At 42.5% G+C, this 14970-nt stretch overlaps 1 protein-coding gene across 1 annotated transcript in view; it reads left to right on the top strand.

Moving 5' to 3' along the window:
* LOC139405550 (X-ray repair complementing defective repair in Chinese hamster cells 5) overlaps positions 1 to 9244 on the top strand; it is a 33052-nt gene extending 23808 nt beyond the window's left edge. Inside the window, exons 15-21 of the mRNA XM_071147967.1 lie at positions 123 to 210; positions 3093 to 3162; positions 4930 to 5039; positions 5275 to 5371; positions 5455 to 5522; positions 6386 to 6460; positions 6592 to 9244. Coding sequence (XP_071004068.1) covers positions 123 to 210; positions 3093 to 3162; positions 4930 to 5039; positions 5275 to 5371; positions 5455 to 5522; positions 6386 to 6460; positions 6592 to 6606 — 523 coding nt within the window. The 3' untranslated portion in view covers positions 6607 to 9244. The remainder of the gene's footprint in view (positions 1 to 122; positions 211 to 3092; positions 3163 to 4929; positions 5040 to 5274; positions 5372 to 5454; positions 5523 to 6385; positions 6461 to 6591) is intronic.
* Positions 9245 to 14970: the final 5726 nt, after the last annotated feature.

Raw genomic sequence — 14970 nt, 5'->3', positions numbered from 1 at the left:
CATTTCCTCTCCTCGGTTACCTTTGACCTTTTTCAAAAGGAGGAGAGTACGGAGTGCGTAAGGAGTCACGCAAAACCAGTTGAGTATATCCCCATATAACTGACCCTCTTTATCCTCTGCAGCACTGAGGAGCCTGATGCCAAGAAGGCCAAAGTTGACGAGGAGGAAGACTTTAACCTGGCTGACATCACAGAGGGAAGCATCACACAGGTGAGAGTAGGCCAGAGGACTTAACATGGGATCTGGAATTATTGAAAGTACACTATCATATACAGTACCAATCAAAAGTTTGGACACACCTACTCATTCAACGTTTTTTCTTCATTTTTTAAATATTTTCTACATTGTAGAATAATAGTGAAGACATCAACTATGAAATAACACATGGAATCATGTAGTAACCAAAAAAGTGTTAAATCAAAATATATATTATATTTGAGATTCTTCAAAGTAGCCACCCTTTACCTTGATGAGACCTTTGCACACTCTTGGCATTCTCTCAACCAGCTTCACCTGGAATGCTTTTCCAACAATCTTGAAGGAGTTCCCACATATGCTGAGCACTGGTTTGTTGCTTTTCCTTAACCTCTTATGGCTGCATCCCTTGTTCTCAATTTCCGCCTGAAGACATACCCTAATCTAACTGCCTGTAGCTCAGCCCCAGAGGCAAGGATATGCATATTCTTGGTATCATTTGAATGGGAACATTCTGAAGTTTGTGGAAATGTTAATTGAATGTAGGAGAATATAACACAGTAGTTCTGGTGGAAGGAAAGAGAAAGAAAGAGCATACATTTTCTGTTTTCTATTGTTGTAGCATCTTTCACATGTACTAGAATAGGATGCTGTAGATAATTTTGATGGATAACACAAGAGGGCAACTGTAGGTGTGCAAAGTTTCAGACTGATAACTTCAGGAATGGGTGAGCTACGTGACATTTAGCATGAAGTCACTCAGGTGTCCCACACAAGTTGCTCAAATGTACCCAAGTGATCGAATTGGTGAAATAACCTATATACAACAGTGCAAATAACTATATACAACATATCAAAAAGCAATTCTAACACACACACACACACACACAAAAAGCAAAAAAAAGTTTTTAAAAATATTAGAAAATACGTATTTTTAAAAAAACAGTACACCTTTTGGAAGTCCTCTACACAATATTTTGCTGCCTGTGCCATGTCCCATAGCAGTCTCTTTCTGATGTAAAGCAGAGGCAAACTGAACAAGTGGTGCCGTTCATGCGACACATAACACAACGACGCCTCCATGCTGTGCCCTTTTGGCCCTGAGGCCTGCAGTAATGAACTGTGGCATATGAACACCACTGGGGGCAGAGGTAGAGCGGGCAGCTTGGCACCGGGGGCTCCCAGTCAGAGTCGCTATCACTGTGAAAGAAAACATTTAAAAAATATTTGTATTGTATGAGCCTTTTATCATCACATAAAATAAACAGATATGTATTGTATAGAGCAGAGGGAACAGTCACTAAGGTGAAGTGCTGTTCCATTCAACTCCAGGCATTGTTGTGGGCCTGCCCTCCCCCGAAAAGCACCCAATGGCTATTTCATATGGAAATGGAGAGGAGTAGCAGGCGCAGTGGCCATGTGTGTGTTTGCTGTTCTACTCCATTCCATTTGAATAAAAACATTTAAAATATATATATCTGACATGGAATATATATAAAAAACACACATATATTGGGGCAAAGGGGTATTTAGTCAGCCACCAATTGTCCAAGTTCTCCCACTTAAAAAGATGAGCGAGGCCTGTAATTTTCATCATAGGTACACTTCAACTATGATAGACAAAATTAAGGGAAAAAAATCCAGAAAATCACATTGTAGGATTTTTTTATGAATTTATTTGCAAATTATGGTGGAAAATAAGTATTTGGTCACCTACAAACAAGCAAGATTTCTGGCTCTCACAGACCTGTAACTTCTTCTTTAAGAGGCTCCTCTGTCCTCCACTCGTTACCTGTATTAATGGCACCTGTTTGAACTTGTTATCAGTATAAAAGACCTGTCCACAACCTCAAACAGTCACACTCCAAACTCCACTATGGCCGAGACCAAAGAGCTGTCAAAGAACACCAGAAACAAAATTGTAGACCTGCACCAGGCTGGGAAGACTGAATCTGCAATAGGTAAGCAGCTTGGTTTGAAGAAATCAACTGTGGGAGCAATTATTATGAAATGGAAGACATACAAGACCACTGATAATCTCCCTCGATCTGGGGCTCCACGCAAGATCTCATCCCGTGGGGTCAAAAACTTGTGTTTGGAGGACAAAGAATGCTGAGTTGCATCCAAAGAACACCATACCTACTGTGAAGCATGGGGGTGGAAACATCATGCTTCGGGGCTGTTTTTCTGCAAATGGACCAGGACGACTGATCCGTGTAAAGGAAAGAATGAATGGGGCCATGTATCGTGAGATGTTCAGTGAAAACCTCCTTCCATCAGCAAGGGCATTGAAGATGAAACGTGGCTGGGTCTTTCAGCATGACAATGATCCCAAACACACTGCCCGGGCAACGAAGGAGTGGCTTCGTAAGAAGCATTTCAAGGTCCTGGAGTGGCCTAGCCAGTCTCCAGAGCTCAACCCCATAGAAAATCTTTGGAGGGAGTTGAAAGTCCGTGTTGCCCAGCAAAAGCCCCAAAACATCACTGCTCTAGAGGAGATCTGCATGGAGGAATGGGCCAAAATACCAGCAACAGTGTGTGAAAACCTTGTGAAGACTTACAGAAAACGTTTGACCTCTGTCATTGCCAACAGGGTATATAGGGTATATAACAAAGTATTGAGATAAACTTTTGTTATTGACCAAATACTTATTTTCCACCATAATTTTCAAATAAATTCATTAAAAATCCTACAATGTTTTTTTCTCATTTTGTCTGTCATAGTTGAAGTGTACCTATGATCAAAATTACAGGCCTCTCATCTTTTTAAGTGGGAGAACTTGCACAATTGGTGGCTGACTAAATACTTTTTTGCCCCACTGTATATCATATAATTTACCTGTGTTCCTCTACCAGGTGTTCTCTACTGTATGTTGACCTGTGTGTTCCTCTACCAGGTGGGCAGTGTAGATCCAGCACGGGATTTCCGCACTCTGATTCGCCAGAAGAGTCTTCCGTTTGGAGAGGGTGAGATGATTGTCTGGTTCTACTCTCTCCTTCTCAAACAAGTCTCATGGCCCACGGTTTTTGCCTAGCCTGGTCCCAGATCTGTTTGTACAGTCTTGGCAGCTCTTATGGTCATTGGCAAGATGACCATGAGGGGGTATCCTACCAATCAGGTGTTCTATACTGTATGTTTACTCTTGAGTTCAACTCAGGATAACTAGTCATATGAATGTGGCTCACCTTTTAGCCAGGTACATAACTAACCTGCTCCAGGGCAGGCTAACTCAGGGCTAACTCCACTATCCTGCATTCAGAACTAACGTGCTCCAGGGCAGGCTAACTCAGGGCTAACTCCACTATCCTGCATTCAGAACTAACGTGCTCCAGGGCAGGCTAACTCAGGGCTAACTCCACTATCCTGCATTCAGAACTAACCTGCTCCAGGGCAGGCTAACTCCACTATCCTGCATTCAGAACTAACCTGCTTCAGGGCAGGCTAACACAGGGCTAACGTGCTCCAGGGCAGGCTAACTCAGGGCTAACTCCACTATCCTGCGTTCAGAACTAACCTGCTCCGGGGCAGGCTAACTCAGGGCTAACTCCATTTATCCTGAATGAAGTGTCTTAGCTGTGAGTTGAGGACCAATGAAATCAGATTCCTTCCCTCACAAAGATTGCGGAAGAGAACTAGGAAGAGAACTAGATTTGTCAGTTTATTTTTTATAATAAGTTAAAATACTTTAGCAATGACAGAATGCATTTGAAACTTAACTCACAGTAAAAATTTGTTTGACAAATACAATTGTGGTTAATATTTTATGGATAGGAGTGGGAAAAGGTCCCCCTGCATTGATAAGCACACCAAAGACGGCATTAACGAGAAGTAATACAATAGAGACGCCACTTCTAAAAGCCCATTTCACAGCCTGCTGATATATTTTCCTTCATTTTGGGTGGCAGGTAGCTTAGTGGTTAGAGCCTAGTGGTTAGAGCGTTGGGCCAGTAATCAGCAGGTAGCCTAGTGGTTAGAGTGTTGGGCCAGTAATCAGCAGGTAGCCTAGTGGTTAGAGCGTTGGGCCAGTAACCAGCAGGTAGCCTAGTGGTTAGAGCGTTGGGCCAGTAACCAGCAGGTAGTCTAGTGGTTAGAGCGTTGGGCCAGTAACCAGCAGGTAGTCTAGTGGTTAGAGCGTTGGGCCAGTAACCAGCGGGTGGCCTAGTAGTTAGAGCGTTGGGCCAGTAACCAGCAGGTAGCCTAGTGTTTAGAGCGTTGGGGCAGTAATCAGCAGGTAGTCTAGTGGTTAGAGTGTTGGGCCAATAACCAGCAGGTAGCCTAGTGGTTAGAGTGTTGGGCCAGTAACCAGCAGTTGGCCTAGTGGTTAGAGCGTTGGGCCAGTAACCAGCAGGTGGCCTAGTGGTTAGAGCGTTGGGCCAGTAAACAGTAGGTAGTCTAGTGGTTAGAGCGTTGGGCCAGTAACTGAAAGGTTAGCTGGATCGAATCCCGAATCCTGACAAGGTACAAATCTGTCATTCTGCCCATGAACAAGGCATTTAATCCACTGTTCCTAGGCTGTCATTGTAAATATGAATTTGTTCTTAACTGACTTGCCTAGTAAAAATAAAGATTAAAATGTAATTTTAACTGAAGCTGGCTAGCTTTAGATAACCCTGAGTAGATCTAGCTTGCTTGGTAGGATACCCCTCTGGCTAGCGTTTGACCTGTCATGACCCCATCCTGACCCGCTGTCTTCCTGACATCTTCCTGACCCCATGTCTGTATGTGTCCTCCAGTGTGTCAACAGCTGACTGGCAGGATAGAGCAGTTGCTTGGCAACAAGAACATGAACTACTACATAAAGTGCATCCCCTGTATCCAGACCTTCAGAGAGCAGTCTGTTCAGGTGACCATTCAATGCAACAGTTTTACATGTCAGTAGCCTGTGAACAGGTTTTACAGTGAATGTTTAACAAACATTCTTCATCATTATACAGAGACAGGGTAGAATTCTGTTAGATATAGTCCTATCATTACTTTAAATCTAATCATCATTTAGTCATTATACATCAAATTCATAACAGTAATGTGGATCTCCTATGGTAGGTAATGTGGATCTCCTATTGTAACTCTTTCTTCAGGTTGGGAATGCTGATCACTACAACAGCTACATCCAGTCTCTGAAGACCAGTATTCCTGTTAGAGGCCTTCAGGAATTCTGGGACATGCTAGTCCAAGGTACAATAGCAGGCCTCATGTTAACGCTCTTTATTAAAGCCGCGTTCTGTGAGCAGGTTATTAATTGTGGTATTGATTAACAGATGCCCTGACCCTAATCAACAAGGACGAAGTTGAAGGGAGCACGTTCTCGAGTCATGATGCCAAGCAGGTACAGGAGAACCAGCTAACTACCTTCCTCCGGGGTGACCAGGCGTTAGAATGGTTCATTTGAAATTAACAGACCCACAAAAATATAAAGGCAACATGTAAAGTGTTGGTCTCATGAGCTGAAATAAAAGATCCCAGAAATGTTCCATACACACAAAAAGCATATTTCGCTCAAATTTTGTGCACAAATGTGTTTTCATCCCTGTTAGTGAGCATTTCTCCTTCGCCAAGATAATCCATCCACCTGACAGATGTGGCATATCAAGGAAGTTGATTAAACAGCGTGATCATTACACACCTTGTGTGTATAATAGGCCACTCTAAAAAGTACAATGCCACAGATGTCTCAAGTTTTGAGGGAGCGTGCAATTGGCATGCTTACTGCAAGAATATCCAACAGCTGTTGCCGGATACATTTATGTTAATTTCTCTACCGTAAGCCACCTCCAACGTCATTTTAGAGTATTTGGCCTCACCCGCAGACCACGTGTAACCACGCCAGCCCAGGATCTCCACATCCTGCTTCCTCACCTGTGGGATTGTCTGAAGGGGGGCGCTGAGGAGTATTTTTTTGTCTGTGGGGAAAACGGATTCTAATTGGCTAGACCTGCCTCCCTAGCGGGTGAGCTTATGCCATCCCAGGCCCACCCATGGCTACACCCCTGCCCAGTCATGTAAAATCCATAGATTAGGGCCTAATGAATTGATTTCAATTGACTGATTTCCTTATATGAACTGTAACTCAGTAAAGTCTTTGAAATTGTTGCGTGTATATTTTTGGACAGTATATCTGAGTGGTTGTAAAATGACTGACGAGAAGTTGTCCAGTCCTATTTCCTGATTGAAGCCTGACTCTGTCCTTAGTTCCTGACTGCAGGGGAGAAGAAAGAGGAGGTAGTAGCAGCTGTGGTGGACGATACAGGAGATGTGGACGACTTGGTGAGTGTTAATCTTTTGTGTTTACATTTTCAGGGAGAAAGTGTTTTTGGGGGGGTTGGCGGCTACACATCTACAAGATCAACAGTTGTATATGTGACTTCTCTACCGTGGTTTATCTCCTATCCCTACAGCTGGACATGATGTGAGGTAGAAGACGGTGGGGTTGAGGAGTGGAGGATGAAGGAAACATGACCAAACTGATTCAACTGTCCATCATCTGCCACCTGGAGTTAACAGCATACTTTGGGATTTTTAGCATTTATTGACTTCCCCAGAGTCGGATGAATACCATGTGGATGCCGTTTTTATGTCTCTGCATTCAGTAGGTAGGAAGTCAGAGGTCATGCTAGCTGATATCATATACAGAGCATCCGGAAAATATTCAGACCCCTTGACTTTTTCCACATTTTGTTACGTTAGGCTTATTCTAAAATGGATTATATTGTTGTCTTTCCTCATCAATATACACCCCATAATGACATCACAATACCCCATAATGACATCACAATACCCCATAATGACATCACAATACCCCATAATGACATCACAATACCCCATAATGACATCACAATACCCCATAATGACAAAGCAAAAACAGGTTTTTAGAAATTTTGGTAAATGTATTAAAAATAAAAACGTATTGCATTTACGTAAGTATTCAGTACTTTGTTGAAGCACCTTTGGCAGCCATTACAGCCTTGACTCAAATTGTAGTCACATGCGCCGAATACAACAGGTGTGTAGACCTTACAGTGAAATGCTTACTTACAAGCCCTTAACCAACAATGCAGATTTAATTTAAAAAAAGCCAACATTTTTTTTTATTTTTATAAATTAACAAATAATTAAAGAGCAGCAATAAAATATCAATAGCGAAGCTATATACAGGGGGTTCCGGTACAGAGTCGATGTGCGGGGGCACTGGTTAGTCGTGGTAATTGAGGTAATATGTACATGTAGGTAAAGTTATTAAAGTGACTATGCATAGATAATAAACAGAATAGCAGCAGTGTAAAATAGGGTGGGGGGGCAATGCAAATAGTCTGGGTAGCCATTTGATTAGCTGTTCAGGAGTCTTATGGCTTGGGGTTGAAGCTGGTTAGAAGCCATTTGGACCTAGACTTGGCGCTCCGGTACCACTTGCCATGCGCTAGCAGAGAGAACAGTCTATGACTAGGGTGACTGGAATCTTTGACAATTTTTGGGCCTTCCTCTGACACCGCCTGGTAAGAGATCCTGGATGGCAGGAAGCTTGGCCCCAGTGATGTACTGGGCCGTACACACTACCCTCTGTGCCTTGCGGCCAGAGACTGAGCAGTTACCGTACCAGGCAGTGATTTGTGCAGCTGTCAAACCTTTTGAGGATCTTAGGACCCATGCCAAATCTTTTCAGTCTCCTGAGGGGGAATCGCTTTTGGGTATGAGGCTAAAAGCATGGCACACCTGTCTTTGGGGAGTTTCTCCCATTCTTCTCAGCAGATCCTCTCAACTCTGTCAGGTTGGATGGAGAGCATTGCTGCTCAGCTATTTTCAGGTCTCTCCAGAGACTTGTCCTGAAGCCACTCCTGCGTTGTCTTGGCTGTGTGCTTAGGGTCATTGCCCTGTTGGAAGGGGAACCTTCGCCCCAGTCTGAGGTCCTGAGCAGGTTTTCATCAAGGATCTCTCTCTGTACTTTGCAATGTTCATCTTTCTCTCGATCCTGACTAGTCTCCAAGTCATCCCCACAGCATGATGCTGCCACCACCATGCTTCACCGTAGGGATGGTGCCAGGTTTCCTCCAGACGTGACACTTGGCATTCAGGCCAAAGTGGTCAATCTTGGTTTCATCAGACCAGAGAATCTTGTTTGCTCAGTTTGGCCGGACGGCCAGCTCTAGGAAGAGTCTTTGTGGTTCCAAACTTCTTCCATTTAAGGATGATAGAGGCCACTGTGTTCTTGGGGACCTTCAGTACTGCAGACATTTATTGGTACCCTTCCCCAGATCTGTGCCTCGACACAATCCTCCTGTGTGAAACTTGATTTGTTTCTTCAATCAAGTTGTAGAAACATCTCAAGGATGGTCAATGGAAACAGGATGCACCTGAGCTCAATTTAGAGTCTCATAGCAAAGGGTCTGAATACTTGTAATAATAATATTACGTTTTTATGTTTAATACATTTGCTAAAATGTCTAACCCTATTTCCGCTTTGACGTTATTGGGTGTCGTTTGCCGAGAATGGTTATTTATTTAATCAATTGTAGAATAAGGCTAACGTAACAAAATGTGTAAAGTCGAGGGGTCTGAATACTTTCCGAAGGCACTGTACTTCCTGTCCATTGTCCTGACACTAGTTAGCAACTTCCTTCAAACTGCACACAGACATGAACCCCTGGACACCATTTTTATCTGACTGTGGGGAAGTAGATAACTGGCTTCATTGTCAAAATCCCAACGTATCCCTTTAACCTGTACATTACAGTAGCACTCTCTCTGTCCAGATAGTCTACATGTAGACTCACTATACAGGTACTGAAACCATTTCTCAGTAGTGACTGAACAATGGTTGAGGTGGTTTGTTGATCGAGATAGATGCATCGCTGAAGAAATGCGACATTGGAGCAGTACGTCAAAATTCGTCTCTGTATGGCTCTGCTTTGTCAACTTGGTTTAAATGCTTTGTCTCTGTATGGCTCTGCTTTGTCAACTTGGTTTAAATGCTTTGTCTCTGTATGGCTCTGCTTTGTCAACTTGGTTTAAATGCTTTGTCTCTGTATGGCTCTGCTTTGTCAACTTGGTTTAAATGCTTTGTCTCTGTATGGCTCTGCTTTGTCAACTTGGTTTAAATGCTTTGTCTCTGTATGGCTCTGCTTTGTCAACTTGGTTTAAATGCTTTGTCTCTGTATGGCTCTGCTTTGTCAACTTGGTTTAAGTGATTTGTCTGAACTTGTGTCTACGTCTACGTAGAATTCTCTCAAGTTAATAAAATTGTTGTCTTTTTCTTTATAAGATCTGAACCAGTGTTGTAACTGACCCACTATGACACTAGTGCTCTACTGTCCCACTGGCTTTCTGAACAGTACTTACTTTGTTTAAAGAATTTATTAAATAAATGTATCACATTTATACATGAATACATTATTCAGCAAAATCCACCGGAACACAAACATCACTGAATTAGCTTAAAGAGCATGAAGCCTAAATTCAATCAGATGAAGTATTAACTGGTTAGGCGGCCACGTGGATGATGTTTTGAAGGGAGAACTGTGCGGGAACCGTCAAATCGGTGAGCAGCTGCTCTTTGTCACGAAGCCACACCCACCCAATTGTTAGAAATTCAGAAAATTAAGGCTACTTAGAAGTAATGAAGCTCAAATTCAAACATCATTCAAGGAAATAATGATTGGAAACAATAATTGAGATGATCACATCTCACATTCCAGTGTTTCAACTTGAAGGCTGCATGGGATTTCTCAATGAAACATACTTCCTCACTTCATGGTCTTATTTTCATGGACAGATTTTGGGTGTAGTAAACCCTCTCGCCTCTTACATTTTCGTCTAACCTTGTATGTGTGAAATAGGACAACCACCAATTTTTTTTTAACCCCCCTTTCCTAACCTTAACCTTATTCTCTTAACCTGCGGTGAAAATTCTCCTAACCTGGTACAAAAAAGTCAGATCTGGTCATAGCTCTATCGAAGTGGCCTGTTTTTTAGGTAATCTCGGATGGCCCGTACAGTGCATTCGGAAGGTATTCAGACCCCTTGACTTTTTCCACAATTTGTAACGTCACAGCCTTATTCTAAAATCACACCAAAATCTATGTGGAGAGCTCAAATTCAAGCCGCCTTGGGTGATGCTATAGAGTTACATTAAAGTGCCCATCCAAGAAGGCTCAAGGTCATTGGCCACAGATAAAAGTTTGTCAAATCACGTTATATCTACCGTAGCTTTGATTGGACTGATCATGTCAACGTACTTTCAAAATCTTAGCAAGCAGTCATCATCATCGAATCAAGTCGACAATCTACTGGAAAATCCTTTTCAATCCTTGTCATATGAAGAGAAATTATAGATAAAACTTATCAGTGCTCATCGGCCATTGGACATAAACGTTACACAAGTTAGAAATAGCAAATTCAACAATGAGTGGCTTGGAACTAAACAGTGGCTAACTGTAAGCAATGCAAAGCAATCACTAGCCTGCTATTCAGTCGAGTGGGTGTGTGGTCCCAAATCTGGGTTTAAGGGTCTCTTTTCCAGGCTTAAAAGGAGAAACGTTCAACATTGGCCATGCTGTCAATCCAGCATGACTTCTGACACTTTCAGAACAACTGGAAACTCAGAACTGGGAAATTTCAGACTTCAGTGACTTCGAGAAAACTGGGAACTATGGGAAAATACGTTTTGAACAAGTCGGGAATTCAAACCTCTTTCAAGAGCTCCGACCTAAAGATCACGAACTTCATGATTCAACCTTGGTTTTCTCTGAGTTCCCTGTTGTCTTGAATGCACCATAAATCCAGAGAATGCCAGACATTGATGACAAAATGTGCCCACAAGAACAACTGCTGCGCCACCTTCCTGTTCAAGTGAGCACAGCACAAGGTGAGTCCAAAAATGTATTGTATGCTGCTGCATAAATGATGTAATATGCCAGTGCATTGTGGTAAATGGTGAAATAGGTATAGCCAGTTATAATTGTAACGGCCTAGCAGATAAGAAAAGATGAACAATATTTACCTGGCTCAAAGAGAAGGAATATATATATTAACAGGAAACTCAATCAACAATTTTAGATGATGATATGTGAAAACTGGACTGGGGGGGTGAAATATACTTCTCCCATTGGCAAAGAAACTCAAAAGGGGTGATGGTATTAATTAACAGTCATTTTGATCCTAATGTGCAAATTGTCCAAACATATCATCGAGGTAGATGGATGATTTTAAATGTGTTTTTGGACCATAAACAGATTTGGCTCATTAACCTTACAGACCAAATAATGATGATCCACGCTTCTGTCGTGTCTTTACTATCATTAAATGAAGACGTTTTCGTTTTTATCAAAGATTCTCTGTAATTAGTATTACGCAATCAAATGGATTAATTATGTAACTGTAATTAACTAGGAAGTCGGGGCACCAAGGAAAATATTCAGATTACAAAGTTATATTTCCTAAAATAACTTTTCAGATATTCTATCTGATCAATTAGTCTTCGAATTAATGAATTATTTACTTTACCTCACGTTAGTCTCATTCCAAACATCTTAAATTGTTGGGTATCTGCACGAACCCAGTCTTCACTATGAGTCATCCATACATCAATTGTTTTAAATCATTTATTAATTACTAACTAAGTAATTCACCGAAATGCATAAACAAACAAACAAGGTAAATATGGTTACAAGAAATGATAGGGGAATTTGCCCTAGTGGGCTAAACCGGCATGGCAGCTTGTTAGACAAAAGGGGTGTCACGCCCTGGACTTAGTTATCTTTGTTTTCTTTATTTCGGTTAGGCCAGGGTGTGACATGAGTGATTTATGTGTTTTGTCTTGTCTAGGGTTTTTTGTAGATTTATGGGGTTGTGTTCTTTTAGGTGTCTAGGTAAGTATATGGTTGCCTGGATTGGTTCTCAATCAGAGGCAGGTGTTTATCGTTGTCTCTGATTGGGAGCCATATTTAGGCAGCCATATTCTTTGGGTATTTTGTGGGTGATTGTTTCCTGTCTTTGTGTTTTCTGCACCAGTTAGGACTGTTTCGGTTTTCACGTTTATTGTTTTGTAGTTATTTCATGTTAAGTGTCTCTTATTAAAGAACCATGAACTATAACCACGCTGCGTTTTGGTCCGCCTCTCCTTCCCAGGAAGAAAGCCGTGACAGAACCACCCACCACAACAGAACCAAGCGGCGGGCGTGTTGAAAAGCAGCAGCAGCAGCAGCAACAACAGCAAGAGAAGCAGAATCTGGACTATACGACTTGGGAAGAGATGGAGAGTGCCGGAGCCCGCCTGGGATTCGCTGGAGCAGTGCGAGGAGGGTTATAGGAGAATGGAGTTGGAGAAACGAGCACAGCGGCACGGTAGGAAGCACGAGAGTCAGCCCCTACAATTTCTTGGGGGGTGGCACACAGGAAGTATGGCGAAGCCAGGTAGGAGACCTGCGCCAACTTCCTGTGCTTACCGGAGAGCGAGAGAGACCGGGCAGGCACTGTGTTATGCTGTGGAGCGCACGGTGTCCCCAGTGCGGGTGCATAGCCCGGTGCGGTACATACCAGCTCCTCGTATCGCCAGAGCCGCAGGGTCTCCCGTCTGTCCAGAGCCGCCAGAGTCTCCCGTCTGTCCAGAGCCGCCAGAGTCTCCCGTCTGTCCAGAGCCGCCAGAGTCTCCCGTCTGTCCAGAGCCGCCAGAGTCTCCCAGAGCCGCCAGAGTCTCCCGTCTGTCCAGAGCCGCCAGAGTGTCCCGTCTGTCCAGAGCCGCCAGAGTCTCCCGTCTGTCAGCCAGGATCCGCCAGAGCCGGCAGTCAGCCAGGATCCGCCAGAGCCGCCATTCAGCCAAGAGCCGCCATTCAGCCAGGATCCGCCAGAGCCGCCATTCAGCCAGAAGCTGCCAGAGCCGTCAATCAGCCTGAGCTACCTCTCAGTCCTGAGGGGAAGTAGGGGTCAACTGAGATGAGACGCTACAAAGTTGATACTTATAACAATTGAAATGCTAATCCTTTGCACATGAACGCTCACCCATTCGGGAACAATTGCAATCAATATATATATTTACGCTCAGTGTGTCGTCGGGGTCTTTGTTGAAAAGTTTTTTTTCTGTTGGAGAGTTTTGTCCGTCTCTCTGTCTTGGTTAGAGGGGATAGTTCAGAGCGACATTCATTCATGTTGTTGTAGATAGATGTTCCGGCAGTTGTCGTTCTTCGCGTTCAATGATACCGAATTCCTAGCTGCAGACTAGTAATTAATATCAAAGACTTGTTCTTATTCTGTCGGAATCGATAGTCTAAGAGTTTAATAACCACGTGGTATGGTTAAAAGATTCAGCAATGGTCTGCATCCTTTGTACTCCCATGATTGAGAGAAACATGGTCGGTCTGGTGATCATTTCTCAAAGTTGGATTTTATTCGGAATTGCAGAAAAGGGCTGTCCCAGGATGCCTGACCCTAACTGGGCTCTGATTTAGTTAACTCTAATTCCCTTTCTGAGTTTTCCTTCATTAAACAGTCCAAAATCACATTGTAAACTTGTGTAAACAGTATCATACTCACTCATTCATCTTATACAACAATTAGATGTAAACCTCATATCTGAGGCTGTTATATAAACAGTGGAATGGTAATTATGGTAATGAGAATTATGGTAATGTGGCCACACCGTCTCCCATGAGCTTCCCCAACTTGTAACAAACGGACCAGTTCGTAGCTGGAATCTTCACCGATCTTTTATACTTTCTCCGGAACATGAAATTTGTTCGGACCTCGAGTTCTGTGAGGTGGAAGAAATTCCTTTATTCTCTATGAAACTTCACTCTATCTCTATACTGTGTGGCCATGAGGAGATCCTCAGGAATTTACGACCTCTCTCTGACCACTGCAGCGTAGTTGAAGTAGGAAAGGGGGAGGCAGGGAGAGGGGGATGGGGCTTGCTTTACCCAAAGAGGGCAACGTCATGACACTTCTTTGAAAATATATATAATGCAATTAAAGCCTTTAAATCCGGGAAAACTCCAGGGCTGGATGGCATACCAGTTGAGGTATAGCAAACATATTTAGATGTACTCAGAGGACCATTATTAGCATGTTTTAACCATTAGCATGTTTTAACCACTTATCAGATACTTAACAAGAAGGTCTGATTTTATTGTTACTGGAACAGGACCCAAGTGGTATATATAAATATCCAGTCCATGTAAAAATTGGAGGCCCCTTACACTTCAGTGTTGTGAAGCAAAATGTATAGCGCATATAATTAAAAAGGCATTGTCGGACATTGTTCATTCTAAACAGACAGATTTTTTACATGGATAATACATTGGAGATAATATAAGACAAGTACTGGAAACACTAAAATACTATGAAATATCTGGGAAACCAGGCCTGCTATCCATAGCCGATTTTGAAAAGGCTTTTGATGTAGTACGACTGGAGTTTAAATATAAATCCCTGGAACATTTCAATTTTGGAGAATCTCCTATGAAATTGGTTAAATTGTGTATAGTAACACTAAAATAGTAAATAATGGCTACTTCTCAGAAAAAGTTTTCAACTGTCAAGAGGAGTAAAACAAGGTTGTCCACGATCGGCATATCTATTTATTATGGCCATCGAAATGTTAGCCATTAAAATGAGATAAAACAATAATATCAAGGGATTAGAAATCCAGGGCTTAAAAACAACGGTGTCATTGTACGCTGACGACTCATGTTTTCTTTTAAATCAACAACTTGAATCCCTCCATATTCTCATAGAGGATCTAGATACTTTTTCTAAACTCTCTGGAAATTGTAATCAGTGTTCTCTGTATG

Source organism: Oncorhynchus clarkii, chromosome 3, assembly GCF_045791955.1.
Source record: "Oncorhynchus clarkii lewisi isolate Uvic-CL-2024 chromosome 3, UVic_Ocla_1.0, whole genome shotgun sequence".
In the NCBI taxonomy this organism is placed as follows: Eukaryota; Metazoa; Chordata; class Actinopteri; order Salmoniformes; family Salmonidae; genus Oncorhynchus; species Oncorhynchus clarkii.
Note: the sequence above shows the minus strand (reverse complement) of the source record. Positions and strands in the feature narration are given on the sequence as shown.